Genomic DNA, 10,244 nt, shown 5'->3' with positions numbered 1-10,244 from the left:
AATATTGTACTTTTTACTTTGCTATATTTTATTTAATAACTTTAGTTACTTTGCAGATTCCGATAAAAATACAAAATATAATCAACAAATAAATTATTATTTATTATTACAGGTTAAGAGTTCACAAGCTTAAAGTCAGGAACAAATTAATGCACCAATAATTAGATATTATTCTGAAATGGGACATTGTACATAATGAGTACTTTTTAATGCTAATACTTTTGTGCTTTTACTGAGTTTTTTTTTTTGTGATGGAAATGGGCTTCCATAGTTTTTGTTTTTATTAAAGTAAAATATTTGAGTACTTTATTACGGAAGCCGAGAATGGCCATTCTATAAACTTTTTAACGCCATTATCTCGAGATCACAAGTAAATGAATTACAAGTAATCTCGAGGAAAACAACAGGTGGCACTGAGAGGATGATCATTTAATTCATAAATGTTTCAAATTCAACTTTATTTGTATGCAATTTTCCAATTTACTGCTTCCGCAACCGTTCCAGTAGAATTGGGAGTGAGTCATCTTCTCAACATACGATCTTCGGCGGTGACGTCGCGGCAGGATGGGGCGGGCGGAGCGGTTCTTACGCGCCGGGAGATTCGATCCCTGACCGCGGGTCCTGACTGCATTTACCCTCCGTTTGATTTGTGTCTTGTGTCCGTGGAGTCATGTTATTACTCTGCGTGGTCTTCCAGAGCTGGATCGGCAGCTGTTAAACCGTCACTTCCATACAGGTAACGAGGAGTGTCTGCTTCTCTCCGCAGCTGCTGCTGCTGCTACAGTCCGAGGAGCTAGCTAACCAGCTAACCAGCTAACCGCGCTAAAACACCAAGCGGACCCGTTTTATTACGCGTATTTTCAATGAAAACACCACATTTTATATAGCTAGATAGTCATGTATCGACTTTAATATATGTCTAATTTAAGGTATTAAAAACAGCTTCACAACCACACAAATGCTAAGTTAAGTTAGCTCAAGCGTCCGTGGTTACGAAGGGCAGCAGAACTGAGAGAATCGGATTATTATTATTATTAATATGTCTGTGTTGTTCTATAACGTTGCTAATGTGCGCGACAAAGAAGCTTAATCAAATAAAGTTAAGTAAAGTATGAATTGAGTACAAGTAGCTGCTGTCCGCTTCTGTTTTTACTTGGAGGCCCCGGAGGAGACCCCGGTCTCTAGTGCGGCGCTTAGCCGCAAAAGGCATCACAACGTCAAGTATTAGCCCTCACATACAACGGGTAGATAATTACACTTAAAAGGTAATTTATTGGACAGTTGACAGTCAGAGGCGTCTGTACTTCGGTTAGCTGGCTAATTAGCACAACATACAGATGATTAATAATAATAATAATAACTTTATTTGTAGAGCACCTTTAAAAACAGAGTTTACAAAGTGCTTTGATAGACAAAGTAGCAAAAACAAAACAAGACAATAATAACAATAACAAATATCAGTGAGACAGTCAATATGATAAAAATAAGATTAAAAAATATATATATATATTTCGTAAAATAATTTTGTTAAATCAACAAATAAAAATAAAACAGAAAAGCGACGACATCACATAAAAGCCAGTCTGTAAAAATATGTTCAAATAAGTAATAAACAGTAAAGAATATAAAAAAAAGTAAATAATCCACAATAACTAAAATATTATATATACAGACAAAATAATTTTTTTGTGTTTTGTTTTGAATTGAATTGAAACCATCAGACCTGTGTCTTTTTCCACTGTTCTGACGTGCAGATGGAGGCGATGGAGGTGGACTCCCCAGGAGAGGTGCAGAGAGGAGGAGGACAGCGTGCGGTTAATGCTGCAGCGGTCGCCAACGAGCCACACGTCATCTCAGACTCTGGCAGCAGCACCGAGGTGGACGAGGACGATGACGAAGACAATGAAGGGCGACGGACGGCAGCTCGTGCTCCGCCCAGGCTTCCTGCCACCTGGGCGTTCAGTCAGAGAGCCGTGGGCGGCTCTGCAGCTGCTCAGGGGGCGCCCATACGGAGGAGACTCAGGTACCCAGAACCAATGCACAAAGAAGGCTTTAATCAAGGACTCAAGCATCAAGATGTAAACACAGTTCAGATCCTCGGGTCTCCTCTCAGCAGCTGTTCCGTGTCCTCCTGAGATGTTAAACGTGTGTGTGTGTGTGTGTGTGTGTGTGTGTGTGTGTGTGTGTGTGTGTGTGTGTGTGTGTGTGTGTGTGTGTGTGTGTGTGTGTGTGTGTGTGTGTGTGTGTGTGTGTGTGTGTGCGTGTGCGTGCGCTCCTGCAGACAGGGCCTCAGGGTGCACTACCCCAGCCAGACTGCAGCGCCCTCCAGAGGATTTCCAGACTTCCTGCTCCGGGCGCCGGCTGCCAGCGTGGCCGAGCCAGAGTCTGGCAGCACCACCGAGGTCAGCGATTCTGAGGATGAGGAGGTTGGGCGTGAAGAAGGCCCGCCTGCCGCTCCGGGGCCTGTGGACCCGGCGCCGCCTGCTGGTCCTCGAGTCAACGCCTTAGTCCAACACACACGACCACAGGAGGCCGGCCCGACCAGTGAGTCTGACCGGCGTTCACTTTACGTTGCTCACTGGTTTAACAGTCTCTCTGTTGTGTTCTGAGAGTCCGGTTTTCTTTTTTAATTTCATCTGTGTTCAGACTCCAGAACAGCTGCAGATGGCGAGAGGAAAGAATCTCAAAACCAGAACGTCCAGGTAATGTTCACACCTCTTCCAACACTCACTGAAAAGTGAAGTCAAAGCTTCACGTGTTAAAGCTGCATTCTCTCTAGTGTCCACCAGGGGGCGACTCCTCTGGTTGTATAGAAGTCTATGAGAAAATGACTCTACTTCTCTCTTGATTTATTACCTCAGTAAACATTGTAAACATGAGTTTATGGTCTCAATCTCTAGTTTCAAGTCTTCTTCAATACAGCATGATGTTCATTTAGTACATTATGGTCCATTTAGAGTCAAACAGACCATAAAGCAGGGGATGCTTTAGGGCGGGGCTACACGGTGATTGACAGGTCTCTACCAGAGACGTATACGGTGTCTCTACGTCTCTCCTCCTCAGTCCAAATATGGTCACTTCCTGTTCACTGGTTGCACAAAAAAACAAGATGGCGACGGCCAAAATGCCGAACTCGAGGCTCCAAAACATCAGTCCACAAACGAATGACGTCACGACGACTACGTCCACCTCTTATAAACAGTCTGTGTTTGCCTCAAAAGCATCAAGACAGAGGAGAAAATATTGTAAAATCCTGTTTGTGAGCCTACAAACATTAACATCTTGTTAGTATTTAATCTCCTCACCTGTACCTTCTGAAGAGCCAACATTTTCATTCTCATTTTGAATCTGTAGCTTCGGTGTTTTGGTGTCCGCGTAGCTCACACCTCTTTAATCACGTCCGCCTCCAGCCGGTTCCCGTGGCCTCGGCGTCCGTCCAGTCGTCTCAACCGGAAGAGGGCGAAGGCGACATCTGCTCCATCTGCTTCGAGGCGTGGACGACGGCGGGCGAGCACCGGCTGTCCGCTCTGCGCTGCGGACACCTCTTCGGCTTCACCTGCATCCAGCGCTGGGTGAAGGCTCAGGGCCCATCTGCTAAATGTCCACAGGTCAGTGACCTTACTGTATTTGAAAAGCTCCTCCACCACTGTCTTTTCCTGCATGTCACATATTTGTTTGTTTCTCTTCAGTGCAACAAGAAGGCGAAGCGTTCAGACATCGTTCTGCTCTACGCTCCGAAGCTGAGAGCGCTCGACAACTCTGAGCAAGAGAGCTTAAAGAAGTGAGTGAAGTCTCGTAGATATCAGCAAAGGTTCATCGAGTCCATGTGAAGGTCAAGAGCCGTCTCCTGAACCATTTCAAATGTTGGGAAAGGTTTTGTGCTTCATGTACGAATGAAAGTCACTGATCCAAACGTTAAGTTGTTTAAAAACCAGCTCAGTTTAGTTGTGTGTGTGTGTGTGTGTGTGTGTGTGTGTGTGTGTGTGTGTGTGTGTGTGTGTGTGTGTGTGTGTGTGTGTGTGTGTGTGTGTGTGTGTGTGTGTGTGTGTGTGTGTGTGTGTGTGTGTGTGTGTGTGTGTGTGTGTGTGTGTGTGTGTGTGTGTGTGTGTGTGTGTGTGTGTGTAGGTCTCTGGAGCAGGAGCAGTCTCTGAGGAGGAAGGCTGAACTGGAGTCGGCTCAGTACAAACTGAAACTGCAGGTCGTCACCAACAAATACGGACAAGCACAACAAGAGCTGCAGGTATCTGAAGAATGTTTTAACGTTTAGGTTTAATTGATTTTTAGTTTGTTCTCATAATTAAAGCAACTCTTCCTCGTGGGTTGAAAAGTCACAGAACGTATTTATTTCAGACCTTTGAACAATATTAACCTTTTTTTTAATGTGTTCATATTTTCTTTATTGGTAGCAAAGAGACCAGGTCCCTCCATTACATCTGGATCACATGAGGGGTTTATGGAGTTTTATTGACTAGATCATAACGGTAATTAAATTAGTTAATTAATTCACATGAAAGTCAAATTTAAAATCCTTTAAAAATATATTTTTGTATTTTTTTTAAATATAAATACTTACACACCGAGTAATGATAATAATAATCATGAATTACCACATTACTTAATATGAAAGTAATGTTGCAGCCTTTCATCTTTATTAAAGTGTACTTGACCATATTAAAACAACTAATAATAATGATACATTTATTTAGTTTACTGCTTCTAACGCACTACATGAAAAGAGAATCGGTGAAAGCAACAATATAAGCGGAGCAAAACAAATTGCACATGTTAGTAAGTTAATGGTTAAAAAAGCTGCAAAAATAATACAAATCAAATAATATTAATATATTAATTAATATTAGCATTTTCATTGCTTTGTCTTCAGTTTATAAATAGATTATTGCATTTTAAAATCAAACCTTTAAGTCGCTTTACATTTTATTCCCACCTGTTGCTATTTCAGGGATTTACTTAAAATGCATAATTAACTGGTGAAGATCCGGCACGTTCTGGACCCGTAGATTTAAGGAGCAGAGTGTTTCTCTCTTGTAGTCAAAGGTGAATGAAACCTCATTTCCTCTCGTCTGTGTAGGAGCTGAGGACTCTGATGGCTCAGGCCGGCAGGAGCTCGCTCTCCTCTTCCTCCTCCTCGTCCTCCTCTGCGTCGAGCTCGCTCCTCCTCCTCGGCGTGTCCCAGCGGGCGGGCGGCTCCAGGACGGCCCAGTACGGCTTCTCCAAGGCGGTGCTGGTGTCTCAGGCCGGAGGCTCCAGGGTTCTGTCCTACTGCGGAGCTCTGAGCTGCCTGCTGGCCTCGCAGCCTTCGCCTCACGCCACGCTGGTTCCCGGTGAGACGCCGTTACTTCCTGTTTATGATCCGCCAGCAGACTGAAGGAGGCCGAGTTTAATCCAGTCAGTCCAGAGCCACATGGCTGGACTTCAGTCTAATAACACTCCTACAGTAGTGGAAGAAGTTTGAGCGATATTGATTCTTTTAGACTAAAATGCATCCACAGCCGTGACGGAGCTGTTCCTCCACCTTCTCAGTCTCACGCTCTCTCTGGTTTTCCTCCCTCGTCTCCTCCGTCCAGGTTGTGGTGTGAAGAAGGTGAGCGTGGTCAACATGAAGGCGAGTCAGTACGTCCCCATCCACAGCAAACAGATCCGAGGTCTGTCCTTCAACAGGCAGAACGACAGCCTGCTGCTGTCGGCCGCTCTGGACAACACCATCAAACTGACCAGGTACGCGATGAGGTCGTCGCGTAATGAAAGGACTCTTCACACGTGTGACCCTCAGATCAATGACACAGTTTATCGTTAACCATAACAGTGTAAATAAAGTGTTACTGACTCAGTAGAACATGTGTTTCTAGTCTCTGATCTCTGATCATGTTTCTTTGTAAACAACCAATCAGTGTTTAAAGCAACAGGAGGAGAGCTAGTAACATTAGCAGCACCGCTAACGGCTAACCAACGGAGGTTCACTTCAGTTATGATGCCTTCAGGCTCTGCTCAGTGAACATGAGTACTGGCTGAAGGTACATTATAACGTGTGTGTGTGTGTGTGTGTGTGTGTGTGTGTGTGTGTGTGTGTGTGTGTGTCAGTCTGCTGACCAACACGGTGGTTCAGACCTACAACGCGGGTAAACCCGTGTGGAGCTGCTGCTGGTGTTTGGACAATAGCAACTACGTCTACGCAGGTCTGAGCAACGGCTCCGTGCTCGTCTACGACACCAGAGACACCAGCACACACATCCAGGAGCTGCAGCCGCTACGCTCCAGGTACACACACTAACGCACTGTAATCATCTGTAAACTTGTATCTCATATTCATGGACTACTTTATTACCTTTATACGAGTCCTGTAAAGACAGAAGTATTAGATGTATTATAAAGGTTGAATGTCCTGGTAACTATTTGATTTGGCTGCAAAATATTTCCTCAAATGTAGATTTTTAACACTTCCTGTTTCTGAAAGCATCTAATAATGTTACTGGTCTGGTTCAAATACTTTTTAATTAAGAAATCGCACGATGCCAGAGGAATCAGTCGTCTGTGGTGTTTGTGGATTTAAAGGACAATCAACCTGTGTGTGTGTGTGTGTGTGTGTGTGTGTGTGTGCGCCTCCCCCCAGGTGTCCTGTGGCGTCCCTGTGCTACGTCCCGCGGGCGGCCTCCAGCCCGTTCCCGTGCGGCGGGGTGATCGCCGGCTCCCTGGAGGGCGCCTGCTTCTGGGAGCAGGTCAACGAGACCACGTACAGGCCGCACGTGCTGCCGCTGGAGTCAGCCGGCTGCACTGACATCCAGGTGGAGACGGAGAGCCGACACTGCCTGGTCACCTACAGGCCAGGTGAGACACACGCGCGCACACACACACACACACAGACAGTAAAAGAAAATGCTGCATTGTAAAAATTGTCCCTCCCCAGGCCGCTCCAACCCGTCCCTGCGCTGCGTCCTCATGGCTCTCACCAGGACCCCCCAGCAGGACTCCAGTCAGCTGCCCTCCTGCTCCTGCTCTCCCGTCCAGACGTTCGGCGCCGGCTCGTCCTGCAAGCTGCTCACCAAGAACGCCGTCTTCAGGAGTCCAGACGGAGGAGGAACGCTGGTCTGTGCCGGGGACGAGGCGTCCAACTCCACCATGGTCAGTCGGGGGGGGGGGGGGGGGGGTTATATGAATATACTTATTGTTTAAAGAATGTAAAGTAAGTGGTTTCTTTTTCATTTGAAAGAGACGCGAGTTGCTGAATATCTTTCTTCCTCTTCTTCTCCCTCCTTCTCCTGTCCCTCCTCTTCTTCTTCTTCCTCCTCCTCCCTCCTCCTCCTCTCCCCCCCAGGTGTGGGATGCCTCCAGTGGTTCTCTGCTCCAGAAGCTCCCTGCTGACCTCCCTGTGTTGGACATCAGTCCGTTCTCAGTGAATGGAGAACACTTCCTGGCGTCGCTGACGGAGAAGATGCTGAAGCTCTACAGGTGGGAGTGAACGAGGAAGGACTCTTCTCTCTCTCCTCCTCTCCCTCAGACCAGACAATAACACACACACACAAGGAGAGGACGCCGTCTGTGTGGAAAATAAAATGCTGCTCAACTTTTATCTGTGCAGACGCTTAAACAGCTGATAACTGACGGATCGACCCGAGGAAACAAAACATTTCATCTTTTTAGTTTTATCTTTTTTATTTGAAGTTACTGCTTGTCTGGTGACCTTTGACCTGCACAGAGAGCCAGCCGCAGCCAGGTCGTGATGACCGGTCACACTGGGACGTTGTGTCTCCCGCAGAAAGTTTACACGAGTCAACGGTCAAGTTCAGTGTTCAGATCTTCATCTCAGCTGCTCAAGAAGTCTGACGGAGGAAAAGTGTGTGTGTGGGGGGGGGGGGGGTTGTGTGTGTGTGTGTGATGCATTTTTTCCTCCTACTTCTCCACTCAGCTGTTGATCTTCATTCATTTCTGTAAAGTGTTAAAATGAATCCATCACAGTGAACATCAAGTCTAACTTTTAATCATCAGTTAAACTTCTACATTAACAAACAAACTGTTTGGATTTAAAACGCGTGATGAAAAATGATCACGTCTTCTTTTACGACCTTCTAGTCTACAAAAAAAAAATTCTCTTCTTCCCCCTGATCTCTCGTCCTCCTCTCTCTCTCTTTCTCTTTCTCTTTCTCTCTCTCTCTCTCTTTCTTTCTCTCTCTCTCTCTCTCCTCCCTGTTCTTCTCCTTCCACCACCTGTCTCTCCTCCTCTCTCTTAGTTTAATCTCTGGTCTGAGTAGATTATGTTTCTGCATTTAAACACAGTTTATTGGCAGCACTGATTTTATGTCTAATCCACACAAACAGTCCTCAGCGTGGATATCGTTGAGATGTTTCAAGTCATTAATACATGACGTCTCTATTACACCGTTTGTCCACCAGAGGGTGCTGAAGCTGCTAAATGTCTAGTTTATAAAACAAGTTAAAGGATCTTTATCGCCTTTAAAGGAATCCTTCTGGGCTCAAATCAAAATATTTCTGAAGACGAGTTCACTGTGATGGAGTCTGTTCAATCGATTTTGAAACTATAAAGAAATGAAGTTAAACGTGTCTGCTTTGAAAAACAAACCACAGCAGCATTTAAACTGGTTCAATAGATTAAAGGACCATTACCACTGGTTTAACTACAGCTACTGGCTGAACTGTTGTTTCTCCTGTTCTTTGTTGTTGCAATACTCATTGTGGCCACAAGAGGCTGAAGTTCACCACTTCAAGTTCTACGAGGACTTTCTAACAGCTTAAGCCCCGAGTGTTTAGAGTGCAGTTAAAACTCACCTGGAAGTTTTTAGTCTCGTTAACTTGTTAGAAGAGTTGCACTTCGGCCTCTTGTGGCTAAAATCAGTATTACAACAACAAACAGAAATAGTTTTTTTAAGTTATGGAGTAAAATCATTTCAGATCAGACCTTTTTATTTTCTGTGTCCCCTCTCAGGGCTTCTGTAGTCTTGAATGATCGATACATGACAGAAGGTTTGTGTTTGTTCAGGAAGTTAATTAGAAGCATTCAAAGATGCTTTGAGATTTGAGTCTCATCCGGTCACACAACTGAAGTTTGGGATGTCTGAGCGACCCTGAATCCACCACGAACAGAAAAATGATCTAAAATGATCTGTTAGCTTCACTTTGACACGTATCAAAATGTCAGTGATTTGTAGTTTTTTGGGTTAAAACATGAAACAGATAATCCCGTCTCGGCTAGTCAAAGATTCCAGAATGCAGATGAAAGGCTCTCCCGGTTATCTCCATGTTGTGTTTTCCTCTTAACTTCCCTCTGAACCTGAACATTAAGTGCCAAAGGACTCGGCTGTCTGTTGTACAGTTTTACTTTCCTCGTATTCGTTCTAAAGGAAGTTGTATATATGTGGACATGTATATTTGCTACCAACTGTAACTGTTTGTGTACGACTTCAAAGTTAATAAAATGACGAGATATTTTTAATGAAAGTCGACTGTTTGATGTTGAACGTGAATCACCAACGGTACGAAAACAGTTATGTTATGATGTTTTAGGAAATAGAATAAGTTTAAAATAAGTAAGTTTAAGTTTAAAAGCTATTTTTGTACTTCTGTTTTTAAATGACGTCATTTAAAGGGCCAGTGTAAAGGATTTGGTGACATCTAGTGGTGAGTTTGCAGAATGACACCGACGAGTTCACTCACTGCTGCCTTCAGGACAACGGAACCAGAGTTATATTATCAGTTAATCACGATAACTAGTTTATAAAAGGTCCGATTGATCCTCTACTCTGTACATAATAATCATTTTATGAGCCGTGTGTTTATTATACGTGTTTATAGAAAAGAAACGAACATTCAGGTTTAAATTAATATCATCAAACAGCTTCTCTGTTATCGTTTCTGATCAATAATAAGAATATAAACAATACGAAGAATAATATAAGTAAAGTTGTATTTAAGAATAATTCAAAGAAAAATAAATGAATAAATTAAATAATAACAGAAGAAAAACTACACTGGTGCTTGTTTTAACTTGTTTTACTCGAGCGTTCTCACTTTAAAGTGTCTGAAGCAGACATGAATAAAATGATCAGAATTTATTTTACATCATAAACTGAATATCTTTGGATCTTGGAACATTTGAAGGAGTCAAAAAAGTGATTTAATAAATAAAAATAAAAGATTCATTGAAAATAGTTATAGTGGCAGTATAAAGTACAAAGTATAAAGTACAATACTATTTCACAGGTAAGTAAGACGTT

The 10,244-nt window shown here is 43.7% G+C and overlaps 1 protein-coding gene across 2 annotated transcripts; it reads left to right on the top strand.

Annotated features, from left to right (window-relative positions):
- The first annotated feature begins 538 nt into the window (after positions 1–538).
- Positions 539–9,468, top strand: rfwd3 (ring finger and WD repeat domain 3). Of its 2 annotated transcripts, XM_076089702.1 has the most exons (13): positions 539–736; positions 1,755–2,023; positions 2,282–2,544; positions 2,647–2,702; positions 3,411–3,608; positions 3,690–3,781; positions 4,126–4,240; positions 5,090–5,342; positions 5,586–5,736; positions 6,100–6,276; positions 6,629–6,843; positions 6,923–7,137; positions 7,331–9,468. In XM_076089702.1, the coding sequence occupies exons 2-13, from the start codon at positions 1,755–1,757 to the stop codon at positions 7,472–7,474; spliced, it is 2,148 nt and encodes a 715-aa protein (XP_075945817.1). In that variant the 5' UTR covers positions 539–736; the 3' UTR covers positions 7,475–9,468. The 2 variants fall into 2 exon arrangements, with proteins under 2 accessions (XP_075945817.1, XP_075945818.1); XM_076089703.1 differs by lacking the exons at positions 539–736; positions 1,755–2,023 and having other exon boundaries at positions 2,404–2,544; positions 3,380–3,608.
- The last annotated feature ends 776 nt before the right edge of the window (positions 9,469–10,244 follow it).

This window comes from Anarhichas minor, unplaced genomic scaffold, assembly GCF_050575085.1.
Source record: "Anarhichas minor isolate MPS153535 unplaced genomic scaffold, ASM5057508v1 ptg000011l, whole genome shotgun sequence".
In the NCBI taxonomy this organism is placed as follows: Eukaryota; Metazoa; Chordata; class Actinopteri; order Perciformes; family Anarhichadidae; genus Anarhichas; species Anarhichas minor.
The sequence above is the reverse complement of the archived record's forward strand: the minus strand, read 5'-3'. Positions and strand labels throughout refer to the sequence as shown.

Coding starts and splice junctions, on each gene's coding strand:
- rfwd3 (XM_076089702.1), top strand. CDS start 1,755: ATGGAGGCGATGGAGGTGGACTCCCCAGGAGAGGTGCAGAGAGGAGGA. Junction 3,782..4,125: donor GAGCAAGAGAGCTTAAAGAA/GTGAGTGAAGTC, acceptor GTGTGTGTGTAG/GTCTCTGGAGCAGGAGCAGT. Junction 5,737..6,099: donor AACACCATCAAACTGACCAG/GTACGCGATGAG, acceptor TGTGTGTGTCAG/TCTGCTGACCAACACGGTGG.